At 35.0% G+C, this 13,838-nt stretch overlaps 1 protein-coding gene and 1 pseudogene across 2 annotated transcripts; one reads left to right on the top strand and one right to left on the bottom strand.

The window, feature by feature from the left end:
- Nucleotides 1-1,309: 1,309 nt before the first annotated feature.
- Nucleotides 1,310-8,745, top strand: LOC143540330 (uncharacterized). The gene is made up of 11 exons (XM_077033425.1): nt 1,310-2,149; nt 2,469-2,558; nt 2,704-2,943; nt 3,653-3,868; nt 3,947-4,120; nt 4,195-4,489; nt 6,333-6,511; nt 6,595-6,842; nt 6,927-6,976; nt 8,427-8,476; nt 8,550-8,745. Exons 1-11 carry the CDS (start codon nt 1,808-1,810, stop codon nt 8,598-8,600), a joined length of 1,935 nt encoding a protein of 644 aa, XP_076889540.1. The 5' UTR covers nt 1,310-1,807; the 3' UTR covers nt 8,601-8,745.
- A 2,932-nt stretch (nt 8,746-11,677) lies between these two features.
- Nucleotides 11,678-13,405, bottom strand: LOC143540320 (protein PPLZ12-like; annotated as a pseudogene). The gene is made up of 5 exons (XR_013136579.1): nt 13,239-13,405; nt 12,542-12,662; nt 12,371-12,462; nt 12,195-12,291; nt 11,678-12,111 (listed from the first exon to the last, which is right to left on the bottom strand). The product of XR_013136579.1 is annotated as a protein PPLZ12-like (transcript).
- Between the last annotated feature and the right edge of the window lie 433 nt (nt 13,406-13,838).

Here is a 13,838-nt window from a genome sequence, read left to right as displayed (position 1 = left end):
TAAATCAGATTGAATCATGTCTCCTCGAAAATCGGTCAGGCGCAACAATAAAGCATCCTCATCCAAAGACGCCCATGAATTACCGCCTCCGGAAGCTAAAACTGAAACCGAATCAGCGGATGATTTGAAGACAGGTGATATTTCATCCGAATCGATGGCGAATGAAACGAAGACTGAAGAACAAGGTGTGGTTGATGAAGGAAAGCAAGTGGTAATTCAAGAGGAGGATTTGAAGGAGACTGAGACTGAGGATGTGAATGAGGAGGAGGAGGAACCAGAAGAAGAAGAAGAGCCGGAAGAAGAACAAGATGATCAATTGGAAAATAATAATAATAATAATAACAATGCAGGTACGAGATTTCTCACTCACTATCAATTTTAATTTTAATTTATTTATAGATAATAATTATAATTATATGGCTTTAAAATTAATAAGCCATTGCAATATCATCTTCTACATAATTAGGGCTAAGTTCAGACGGAGGAGGATTTCTCATAGTTTTAAAGTAGAGATTATTACCTTATCAGTTGCCACTTACCAATATCTTTTGTCTTCTCACTCTTCCTTCTCAATTGCTGTCTTAAATATCTCTTCACAATCCTTTCCTCTCTAAAATCTAACAAATTTAATCGCATATGATAAACGATTATATTGGACTATGCACTTGATATAGTGACGATATATCGGTTCCCAAGCAAAATATCGATCAGAATATCACCGATATCTGGCTTTCTAAATATCAGCCATCTCACCGATCTTTTAGGGTTAGAATTATTGGCATTAAAATTAACCCTAAACCCACCGATACACTATCTTGAAGAACAATTGGATGCCTTGGTTCATGTGGACTCGGAGGAAGATTTCATGGCTTACGATTAGATCATGAATCAAATATAAAATATTTGAAACTTTTGGGCTTTGACTTTTGATTTTACTATTAGTATTAGATAAGTTTTAGTGTTTTATGTTATGTGTATATATATATTCCAGATGATATTTAACTTACCGAGCGATAACTGATATTTCAAATATCGGTCCTTGACCCGTATTCGATTTTTTTACCACATTAACTGCATAGATATTGGGTTATGACATGGAAACTTAACATAGGTAACTTATCCTTCAAAGAGAGAAAATCTTATGTCAGGAAAGAAAAACTTGACCATGAGATGATGAGGCACTTGGTTAGATTTTGGTTTCTTTAGTTCAAGTTGAGACCAGGGTTCTTTTTATTACTCTTTAACATTTCTTAATAAGTATTAAGGAATCACAAGCTGTCAAGGGCCAACAAGTAAGTATATAGCACTTTATCTTGCTTGATATCATCTGCCAGCTCAGCACTTCAATCAAGTTCCTAACCATCAACTGATGAGTAAGCAGAACTGTATCTTGTGAGCTATCATTTTCCAGCTCATGCCCTTTAAATGAGCTTAATATGATGAGTTTATGTGATTGTTGCTCTGCAATATATTCATGAACTTATGGAATCTTGTAAGAACATGCATACACACCTTTGAAGGATAACTTGATTTATTTCTTAACATTTCTTTGTGTATTTTTTTTCGTAATCTTTGTGGGCATTCTGATTGATGATACCACTATTGTTGGCACTTGGCAATAAGGTCTTCTTACCATATTGCAGAAATAACTTCTGCTCAAGAAGAAACGACTGCTGTCCAAGTTGTTGACGTTAAACAAGTTAGTGATAATAACAATGGTGTTCAAGATTCGGACATCAGCAAATCACTTTGCAAGAATGATGATTCTCTTGTTGTCAACAATGGGGGGACAAATGATACTACAGAAATGGTCTCCATTCAAGATGATTCCATGGTGAACTTGGATGATGATGTAAGTGATGATGATGAAGATAATGAAGGTGATGAAGATCAAGATCCCTCTCTTATTGTTCAGGATTCTTCCCTTGACAATAAAAAAGAGAAGGGCATGGAAATCTATGTTGGAAAACTGGACAAGAATGCAGTTGAAGAGGATCTTGTTAATGTATTCCAACAGTTTGGGGAACTGAAATCAACTAGAATAGTAAGGAAACCAAACTCAAATAAGAGCAAAGGTTTTGGATTCGTCAGGTTTGCATCTGTCGATCAAGCCAACCGTGCTCTTTCTGAGTTAAAAGATGGAGTTGAGGTACGGCTGCTAACGATTCGAGCTTAGCTCACTCACCTTAACATAAGCTCGAGCTTGATTCAATAGCCTTTATGGTGTAGGCTTGAGCTCGGCTCGAGAGCTTTAATAGCTCAAAATTAGTAATAAGATATCATGCTCAATTAAGCAAGCTCACTCAATAAAAGTTTGACATATTACGTAGTGCTCGAAAGTCGAAACTCTAAAATTAACTAAATATAAGTTTTGAGCTTATTTTTAGTACTCGAGATCGGGATTAAACAAACTAGGGTTGGGTTTGCTCAAATAATCTATAAATGCTCAAATATTTTCCCAATATCAGGTGAGGGGCAAGCGTGTAGTGATATCCGCAAGCCAGGACAACGACACACTCCATTTGGGAAATATATGCAAAACATGGAATAAAGAGCAAGTAAGTTCGTGTGTGTGTGTGTGTGTCAGGGCATATCTGTGCATTCTTTTTACCTTTTTGTATTTTTTTGATCAATTTGAGAATAGATATTTTGGGTATCAAATATTAACTGCTAATATTCCATGTTTATGTTTTCTTTTTCAAGGTGTTACAACAATTGAAAGAATATGGAATCGAACATATTGAAGTGCTCCGTCTTCCAGAAGATCCCAAGATGGAAGGAAAAAATAAGGGTTTTGCTTTTTTGGAGTTCAGCACACACTCTGATGCGGTAGAAGCGTTTAAACGTCTTAAAAAACCTGATGTGGTTTTTGGTCGTGATATAAGTGCTAAAGTTGAATTTGCAGAAACACCTAAGCCTTCAATGGCTGAAGATTTGTTACAGGTAAGAGACTGTTAATTAAGTTTTTTATTGTATTATTCTTGTTTGGGTTAATTGGGTATAAAGGTAACAAGTTATTGGCATATAAGCTGACATGTCATCATGTTGAATGTTGGTTACATTGGATTTACTATTTTGAAACGTTGATGGGTTTTTGTTGAAAAAGATTGGTCATTTAAAATAGATTTCGGACTAAATTGGGTGATATTTATTTTGGACTAATAGGATTACGCAGGATTTAGTAGAATTACACCTCTCGGAGGACATAGTCCAGGATAGAAGCTCGTGGAGACATAGGATTAGGGTTTATGAACTTTAGGCGGGGTTATTTATTTTATTTATTTATTTTTTGCTAGACTTTGCTTGTTATTCTACACACGCACGCACACACATACAAACACACGCACACACGACATCTTGGGTTTATGGTAGTCTTTCAATCATTTCCTTTTTAAAAACCATCACTACTAACACACGAGCACTATATAGTTGTATGCTATGCTTTTTGATGCAAGTCTAGATTGGAGCTGGGGGTCTTATTGGGAGCAACCTCTTTATCCTTTTGGATAGAGGTATGCTTTGCCTACATCCCACCCTCCCTAGACCCTACCTAAGCTATTGGTGGGATTATTACTGGGTATGGTTGTTTTGTTTGTTGTAGTTTTTTCTTATCTAGAGTCTAGTGCTGATCATTAAAAATTTCATGTCTTAGGTCAATGTGGTACATTTAGAAGGACTCACTGAAGATTGGACTGAAGAGAAGGTTAAGGACATTTGTAAAACTTATGGTGAAATTCTTAAAATAAATGTACGTCCAAAGTCACGTAATAAACGCAAAGATTTTGGGTTTGTCACTTTTAATTCTTCTGAAAGTGCTCTAGCATGTGTGGAGGGGATCAATAATACTGCTATTGGAGTAGAAACCAAGGTACATATATATACATACATATATATACAGTAGTTATCTTTCTGAAATATTATCTTCTGGTTATTGTTTGTGTCTCAGATTAAAGCCAGCATTGCAAAGCCTCAACAAAAAGGTGGTATTCATGGCAAATTCAAAGTTGAGAAGCAAAGTGAAAATTCTAATAAAAAATCACAGCCTAAATCATCAAAGATGAAAGGTGTTGTGAACACCCAGCAAACTAATATAAACAAAAAACGTCCCTTAAAAAATAAGGTCAGTTGAAAATTGGTGAAATTTTGTGTTTTTTGTTTTGTAACAATCTAAAAAAATATTTGCTTAAGCCTCAGCAAAAGGGATCACTCAAGAGAGATGGTGGAAGTTCTAAAGTTGGCGAGTCATCAAAGATGAAAGGTGATAATGGCTCCCAACATGCTAACAGAAAAAGAAAAGCATCCTTTGAGCCAAAGTCGAATGCTCGTGATCTCGGTACTCCAAAGAAACCCAAAAAAGGCAGTCAAGGTCCAAATAGTCAATCTGCCTCTAAAGCTGGAAGTAACAAAAGAAAGGTCCCTGGGAATGAAGCCCGTGAAGACAGGGGTAACAGAAACGCGCAAGGCAAAAAGCCCTTCAAGAAACAGAAAGGTATTTATCAAAAAATATATTAATTCATGTTTGTGTTCGTTTAATGTTAAGCAAACAAATGATCGAAAACGAACATGGTTTTTATGTCCATGTTCGTTAGTTAAAAGAAAATGAGCATGCTCATGTTTGTTTATGCTCGTTTGCTAACAGTATAATCAATCAATCAATCAATCATGCCCAGTAAAATCCCACCGACAGCAAAGCTATAAGTAGGGTCCGGGGAGGGTGGGATGTAGGCACACCGTACCTCTATCCAAAGGAATAAAGAGGTGGCTTCCAGAGAGACCCTCGGCTCTAAGTACATGTGTATGAAGCAAAATAAAGGAAATCAAAGTTTAACAGTTATATAAAAACTACTACTAATTATAATAATATTAATAATAAGATCACAGTTTAACAGCTATATAAAAGCTAATAATAATTATAATAATAATAATATATGTAAGGGAAATACCATTATGGTATGTGACCTAAATAAGTTAAGTCTAAGCCCTAAGGTATTCAATTCTCTCTAAAAATCCTTAACTTTAATTCTACTTTTCCACGAATTCCTATCCTCAACCATGTCCTCGGAGAGGTTTAGGTCTATCAAATCATGCCTAATCCTCTCATCCCAAGTCAATTTCGGTCGTCCTCTACCCCTCCTCCCCTCTATAGTAATGTTTTCTACGGATCTAACAGGATTCGTCGTCTGTCTTCTCTTTACATGTCCAAACCATCTCAATCTCCACTCTCTTATCTTGTCTGCTATGTTCGCCACCCCTAATCTCTCGCGAAACACAACGTTTCTTATTCGGTCTAGCCTTGTGTGCCCACACATCCAACGTAGCATTCTCATTTCTGCTACCTCCATCTTCCGCACTTGTGCCTTCTTGATGGCCTAACAATCTGTTCCATATAGCATTGCAGGTCTAACTGCCACCCTATAGAATTTTCCCTTTAGTTTAATCGGGAAACTCTTGTCGCACAATATACCTGTGGCTGCTTTCCATCTACACCATCCTACCTGAACTCGGTGGGTCACATCACTGTCTAATTCCCCATCGCTCTGTACAAATGATCCTAAATACTTGAACTTCGTTACCTGCAGGACCACCTGCCCTTCAATTGTGATCTGTGCGTCTTCATTGTCGTTTATCCCACCAAAATCACAGTGGAGGTACTCCGTCTTAGATCGGCTAATCTTTAAACCTTTTGTCTCTAAGGTTGTTCGCCACTCCTCAAACCTCATGTTTGCTAACAGTATAAACAAACAGTTAATGTATGTAAGCATTACTGAGCTAAAACCATCTAAAACTAAAAGTAATGTGAACAATAATGTGTTTGGGCCTTAAATGTTATTAAAACTAGATTAGATCGTAATGGGCCTAAAACATTTAAATAAAATGCAATAATGAACATAGTTACGTAAACGAACGAACTTAAACAAACATAAACTAAGAACATAAATGAGTGAACGTTGACGAACATAAATGAAGAACAAGGCATGCGTTCATTTTCGTTCGTATAACTAAATGAGCACAAACTTTTTGTTCATGTTCGTTTGTTTATTAAATAATCGAACATAAACGAACTTCCTGCCGAACGTTCAGTTTGTTTACAGCTTATATACTTTGAACTCCTTTTTGTCCAAAAGTTTTATGTTTTGCATTGTTAATTAGTGTGACAAATATGATTACATACACTAAATTTCAGTAGTAATCTAAAAGTTTCATTAAATTGATTCATGATGCTTTATGATTTAAGAATTTGTTTTGGGGGACTTTTGACCAGTGTGACCCATTATAAGTCAACAGGTCAAAGTTTCCATGCATATATTTGACCTGTACCCATTGACTTTTAGGCAATATGCATGGAAGGGAAAGAGATAATTATAGGAAACCAAAAGGTGACGCATACCCGAGAAGAGGACCCGCTGAATACAGAAATTCAACTAGATATACAGATCCATATGCACCAAAATATGCTGCATCTGCATCGAACGCTTATCATGTGGACTCTGATAGGCGCTACAAGGAGATGGTAAAATGGCTGGTCCTTTATTTTTATCCAATATTATTGGGTAATCAGTTTTTTTAATTGATTAATAATGTAAATGGTGTTAGGAACCACATGCTGGATACATTGAACCTGCTGCGTATTCAAGATATGCTCAACCTGCAGTGCGAACTCATGGCCAACATCAGACTGTGTACCATAGTCAAAGTCAAAGTCAACTTTATCCGAGATATTTAGATCTGCCTGTTGTGACTCAGCCTCATAGGGGTTACATTGAGGCTCAACCTTATAGAGATTACCGGCCATCTGCGGTTGTACAGGTTGCTCGTGGTCCTTATGATTCTGGGCATGCGAGGTTCGATTTCATACTTTTGTTTGTGTTTACAGTTTGATGTTTATATTAATCTATTTTTATTAACAGTAATTTTAATATGTGTAGAGTTGTTCGACATGATGACAGAGGGTCTGGTGGTCTTACTTATGCTGGAGGTAAATTATTTACATATTTACTTAAACAAGTTAAAAGACCCCTGCTTTGCAACGGCTCGGACATGATTCGTGAAAGAGCCCTAACGCCTATGCCGGTTACCTTGCTGGAAACCCAAAAAGATCCAAACCATCTCTCTTTAGCTGCTTTAAATCAACTCCCCCCTGGCGCGCGCGCCCGCGCCGGGGGGGGGGTCGGTGTTGGTTTGGTTCAGTTCGTTACGGCACTGCCAGTTTTATTTTATTTTTTGCCAATTTTGTGCAAAAAAGTAAAATTGCAAAAGTTTTATGGTCAAAGTTGAAATGCTAAATTTTGTGCCAAAGATGTAAAGGCGTTAAATTTTGGTGCCCAAGTTGTAAGTTTAAAACTTTTCAACTTGCCTTGCAAACTTTGGTGGCCAAAGTTGAAAGTTTTAGACTTCCCAACTTGCCTTTAATGCATATATATAATATTTTTGAAAGTTTTAGACTTCCCAAATTTTGGTGCCAAAGTTGTTTTTTTAAATGAGAGAACCTCAGCTGGGCAAAAGTAAAATTACCTAATTACCCTTTCTAAAATTTAATTTGATATGGGTTAGGTTCAAATAAAAAGTTTGATTTTCGTAAGAAGGCTAGGAAGGAGGGTATTTTAGTCTAACACTTAAATATCAAAACCCACTTAATTTAATTTCAAAAACCCACTTATATAAAACCCAATTACATATTTACTCTCTACAACCACCACCAATCCACCGCCTACCGCCACCACAACCGTCACCCACCGCCACCACCTCGCCGGAAAAGTCCGGAAAAACACAATGGAAAACATAATGTAAAAAACACAATAGAAAAAAACACAATTGTATGACACAATGTAAAAAATACAATGGAAAAAACACAATGAAAAATACTATTGTATAACACAATTTTGTAAAACACATTTTGTAAAAAACACACTAATTTTTTTTAAATTTTATATAACAATATGGTACTCATATGAAAGATAAAAAGACACTCATTATTATGGTGAATTTGTTTTTCAATAAAAACGTCGTAAAAAAAAAGTTATGGACGTTTTAAAATGATGAGGGAATTTGGCATGTGTCTTACATGTGGAGAGAGAAAGTCAACAAATGTGTTATTCCTTTTATGCCATTTCCTTTATGTTGATACTTGATTTCCACATAAACTAATCTCAACCCTTCATATTCAAAATCAATGTACATGATTACTTCTTATCTTTCCTACAAAAACTATACTTCCTATTATAACCTAACCCTGAGATATACCTTATCTCTGTTTTCACAAGATGCATCTCCTTTTTTTTTACAATAATATCTTTTTCTGGGGGTAGTTTTGTTTCTTAAATAATAAAGAAAATTTTCGATCTTGTTATTTTATTACGATTATTCATAATTACACATATAATTCACTTTTCAAAGTGGCTAATGTTAAATATATCTCAATCTTTCAGGTCAACCTCATCCAGCTTCTCAAGTTCCAGATCACACAAGCTACTACCAGGTTCTTCTCTCTCTATACCTATTTCGTGTTTTACCAATTACCTACCACCTCTCAAGTCTAGTAGTTTATGCAGGCTGGTGGAAGTTACAGTGGAGCCTACGGTAGCCGCGGGGGATACTACTAAGCAAATAAAGCTGTTAAAATGCACATGAATAAAGACATCTGTGGTTTTAAATTATGTACAACTGGTGTTTAATTCGTGAGGAGGCTTTTGTTGGTACATTATGAATTGTTTCTTGAATTATGATGATACTCAACGTAGGTTTTAATGATTATCTTCTGTGTGTGTGTGTGTGTGAGACGAACAAAGAGAACTAGGAAGAAATCACTATTCACTTAAAAAGGTATTAAATTGTCCCAAATCGTTCATCAGAAGTTTCTAACTACAACGAAGCTATAGAAATTTAAGTCTTCCTTCACTGAAATTCTTCATTTGTAGAGATGGTGGGTGCATAAGCCACAAGAAGTTGAGTTTTTGGATTTTATGGTGGCTAATGGTGTAATGTGTTAATATCATCGCCTATATTGATTAATGGTTGTCTGAATCCATTGCTCATTGGTCTATTATGCTAAATTCTTGGTGGCAGCTATGACATTCATAATTCTCTAAAACTAAAAGCATCATATATAATGCATGAAATTCGTTAGAACTCATGGATGCTGGTATGGGAAGCTATTTAAGAATTGGGTGTTGGTGTTATTGATAAATTTGGCCTAATCTTACCCGATGGCGGTTTTACATGAAATAATATGTTTATCATCAGTAGTTGATAAGATTGAACTAAAATATGTGTTTAAAGTTAAGAGGATGTTGCTAAGGAATAAAAGCGATGAATTTTAATGAAATTGGTGTTTTGTGTCAAAATTAAACTTAAAATGATGTATTGACTGGTCTAATTGGCAATGGTTGGTTTTAAACAATCACTTGTACATTACTTAATATGGTTGTGTTGTTAGAAGTATAACTGGAAGTGATCACATATAAATCTTGCATGTTTTGCATTTAACGGGTGAAAGGAGCTAAACTTAACTTTTGTTGTTAATAATATGTAGTTTAATTGAGATTTGAGAATATGTCATTTTGGTTGACATCCAAAGATTCAACTTAGATAGGAGAGAAATGCGCATTAGAAAAGCTTTAAATGCGAATGTGAGTTCTTACACGTTCCTAAACCCGCATGTTTATAAAAATTCTCTATAAGGATACATGTGAAAATTTATGGTTATATTAATAGTTGTATAACTTGCCTATGGTGAAGCATAACTTGATATAATATTAACACCACACATACTAATCATGGGAGAGACATGATGGGTGGGTGTATTAAGCTTATTTGGTGACCTTCACCTTTAAGTCAAGGATGTGTAAGCTTGACTTACAAATATGAGAGAGAATACATAAACATTGTTAAAGATGCTAAATCTTAAAAGGGTGAAACGGATAATGATGACCCGTTAATGCTTTTTCTAAAAATTTTATTATGATTATATGCATTTTGTTTTTATTAAATATATATGAGATACAGTTTTTTTAGTAAATATTTTTGACTGGATTGGGCAGGTGTAACACTCACAAAAGTAGTCAGAGCAGGTCTACACTGACATTTAAATGTATTCTGTTATACGTCTGCATTTTTTCTAGTTGTAGTATCATGCATCTACTGAAGTATGCATGTCAGCTTGAAGTTTTTCGCGACTGTTATGAATTTAAATCATATCTTGTTTGGGGTTTTAGAGGGTGATTAATTATAAATAGACCATGACGTTTAATTGGATTGGACATATATATCTTAGACAAACCTGTTTTTACGTATTTTATTTAGCAGGCTATATTTTTGTTTTGTTATGTTTTGGTTTGTAATCAAGATAAATCTTTTCGATATACTTTCGAACTCATGTATTGAAAAAGGAAAACAGGGGACCATTTTCAAGATATTTGATTAGTTACATTTTCTTAAAATGGCCCCGATATTAAATATTGTTGATATTTTTAGTTTTTGTCTATAGTTATGTATATGCTTCGATGACGTTTCTGTTGCATTCGTCCAGAAATACAGAAAATATACAGTTTAACGTTACCCGGCTACATTTACTTCTTACATTATATGCGTAAATATCATTAATAATAATAAATATATTATTTCTTAAAAGTGTAAGAAGGCTTAAACTTCAACTCGCAAACTGAAAAGGATATCAAATGGTCTTTGACCTAGTGGTATTAGAGAGTTGGATAAGGTTTTGCTGACCAGTTATGGTTCAAATCCCTTGGGTGGTAAAATGATCGCTTTCAATTTTATTATTTTACTTCTAAATTTAAAAGTTTTTATTATGTTTTGATTCATAAAATGCTTAATCATATATGTGAAAATTCATTCATTTGGTAATGTAAGATATTTTAGTGTAATTGGATTGACTTGTCAACCAATGTAAATCATGATACACATTAAACAAGTCAGTAGGTGTGGAGTGCACGCTTGTTTTAGTTTCTTACGATGTTAGGGGCGAATCCCCTAACTAACGGGGATTTCGAGGAGGTGGTGCCCCTTTGGCGGCGGTCCAGGGACAACGCTCCTTGTAGCATGGTCCATGTGGCAATGGATTTTATGATATATTTAAAATATAAAATGGTAATTGCCAAGGCGATTACCAAATCTAAAACCGCATATCCATTTGTTATGTCGGTTCATAGAATTTAATCAAGGCGATTACCAAACCTTAAACTGCATATCCATTCATTATGTCGGTTCATAGAATTCACTCGCACATTCTTACTAGTGCTTGATCACACTCTGAGGGTTTGAGTTGTATTTGATTGAGATATTTGAGAGAACCACCAAATGGTTTCAATCTGAAAATTCTAAACGATTTTAAGAAAATCCAAGTTTCTTATTCCTGATATTCCCCAACAGATAATAATTAATCCACTAATTTTTCAAAATTTAGCCTGAACTGCCTTGCAGACCTTATGGCAACAGAGTATACAAATAGAAAATAAAACACCAAATTTTGGCCATTTATAACCAACTATAAAGAAATTCCATAATCCATTAAAACTTTAAAAAAACTAAACCATATCTTATACACATCAATTGTTCTTTTATATCAGAATCATTAAGGACTGACAATAAAACCAACAAGACCAAGTGAACATCAATAAAACAAACTATGACAAATTACCTCAACTTTATAACTGTTTTTTTCTTTATTCTGGACACACATATATATAAAAACAAACAAGACCCGTTATACGAAAATTGCAAACCCGCAAAGTTAGTCACTGGCACCCGCTCTCGCCTCCATGAGCCCGTTCCGAATCTGATCACCAATATCTCTAACATGGCCCGGTCCGTGTGGTATAAAGACAGTTGTATTGATTGATGAATTCCCAAGATCTTTAATAGAATCAAAATACTGTGTAATCATAATAAGATCCATCACCTCTTTTGCAGATGCACCTTCAACTTTATGTGAAAAATTTAATATATTTTCTCTTAATCCATCTGTTATTGCTTGTCTCTGTCTTGCAACACCTACCCCCCCTAAATACTTAGCTTCAGCCTCGGCTTCCGCTTTCTTAACTTGAAGAATCTTATCAGCCTCACCCTTGTATACACTAGCAAGTTGAAGCCTTTGTGCTGCAGATATTATTATTTTCACTCATAAACATTAAATACACAAAATAGATTAATAACCAAATTAGGTAAGATCAAATAAGTACCTGCATTGATTTCATTCATTGCTCTACGCACAGAGGGGTCAGGTATAATATCCACCATTAGAATGTGCTCTATCGTGTATCCATATTCTCCCATCACCTGATATATTAGGGACATAAGTGTAATTTCATATGGTTCTAAACCAAAAATATATTGTTAATACAATATAGTAATATACCTTCTCAAGTTCCTCCAATACAGTTTTTGCAACTTCATCTTTCTGTTCAAAGAGTTGATCCAAGGTCATTCTTGGAACTTGTGCTCGTACAACTGAGACGAAAGTCATTGTTAAAAGAACAAGATTTTTATTAAAGATTTTACAATTTTGGACAAAAAATGTGATATTTACCATCAAAAACATAAGCTTGAATTTGTTCAGCAGGGTTCTGCAACTCGTAGAATGCATCATCGGCACTTTGCTTGATTACTCGGTACTGAATTGATGAAATTATTTGCACGAATACATTGTCCTGCAAATAAAAAAATTGTTAAATAATATAAATCTTTTTAAGTTTCAAGACTAAAACACATGGTTTATAAAATTTTTGCGGCTTCTAAACATGTTTTCACACAAATTTGTCCACCTATATTGTGTTTTAATCCTGAAATTTTCATGTGATTTTAAGTTCATTGTGAATGTATACTACAATCTTCAACCTTTATGGAATGGACGATCATGAAATATGATTACTCTGATTAATTGCGTGCAGGGGTGCACACGAGCTGTACCACCCAAGAGCTACTCAAGATTAGATCGATAAAAAATAATTGAGAAAGCTCAAAATATATAAAAATAATTGAGAAACAAATGTAAGTTAGTTAGTTATAATAATAAATAACAAACAAAACAAAACAAGCTGAGCTGAAGCTTAGTCAATGATGTAGCAGTAAAAAGGCCTAAAGTTTTGATAATTGACGATCAAGAGTTTAAATTTGGTCTTCGCCCTAACCCTAACCCTAACCCTAACCCTAGCTTGTTATAATTAACACCGAACAATTGATGCTATAAGAATCCATAGGAATAATCACAAACCCTAAGAATAAACCTTGGTTTTGGTCTCGATTTTGACTTCAAGAGATTGGATCCTGGTGGAGAGAACACCGGCTAGGTACTGACCGGCGCAAGGGTTGAACCAATTCAGACCTGGCTGAGCCATTTTTCAACGCTAGCTTGATCGATGCAACCCACAAACACACACGCTGCGTTCCCCATAATGATGAATTGTATAATACACGATGTATGCCTGAATACAATTTGTTTGTGTACGAAAAGAAAAAAAGGTTCAGTTTATTAGCGTCAACGTAGACTCTCAAACCACCTGCACCCAAGACCAAGTCGTCGGTGTATTAAGTCCCCCATTTATTACATATACTCAACGTTTGAAATCAGTCGAATAAAACTCGTTTAGTTATCGATGAATTCACTCTAACAATGTTCTTCAATCTTCAACACTCTACAAACCCTAAACATCAATGAAAGAGCTAAAGTGGGGTATATAGATGGATGACATAACAAGTAGAGGTGTAAAAGTTTATAACCTGACCGACCTAGTTCAACAAAAAACTGATTTAACCCAAATTGGGTTGAACCCGACCCAACCCGTCAATTTGTAACAAGTTCGTCGATGCATTCCCTATAACCTTTT

This window comes from Bidens hawaiensis, unplaced genomic scaffold (assembly GCF_021521415.1).
Source record: "Bidens hawaiensis isolate Kalapana, Puna unplaced genomic scaffold, B.hawaiensis_p1.1 tig00012199_1, whole genome shotgun sequence".
In the NCBI taxonomy this organism is placed as follows: Eukaryota; Viridiplantae; Streptophyta; class Magnoliopsida; order Asterales; family Asteraceae; genus Bidens; species Bidens hawaiensis.
This window is presented reverse-complemented; position numbering and strand designations above follow the sequence as displayed.

What these genes read in the sequence shown, in the direction of transcription:
- LOC143540330 (XM_077033425.1), top strand. Translation starts at nt 1,808, where the DNA reads ATGGTCTCCATTCAAGATGATTCCATGGTGAACTTGGATGATGATGTA. An exon ending in CTATTGGAGTAGAAACCAAG is followed by an intron (nt 3,869 to 3,946) that starts GTACATATATAT and finishes TTTGTGTCTCAG; the next exon opens with ATTAAAGCCAGCATTGCAAA. An exon ending in TATGATTCTGGGCATGCGAG is followed by an intron (nt 6,843 to 6,926) that starts GTTCGATTTCAT and finishes TAATATGTGTAG; the next exon opens with AGTTGTTCGACATGATGACA.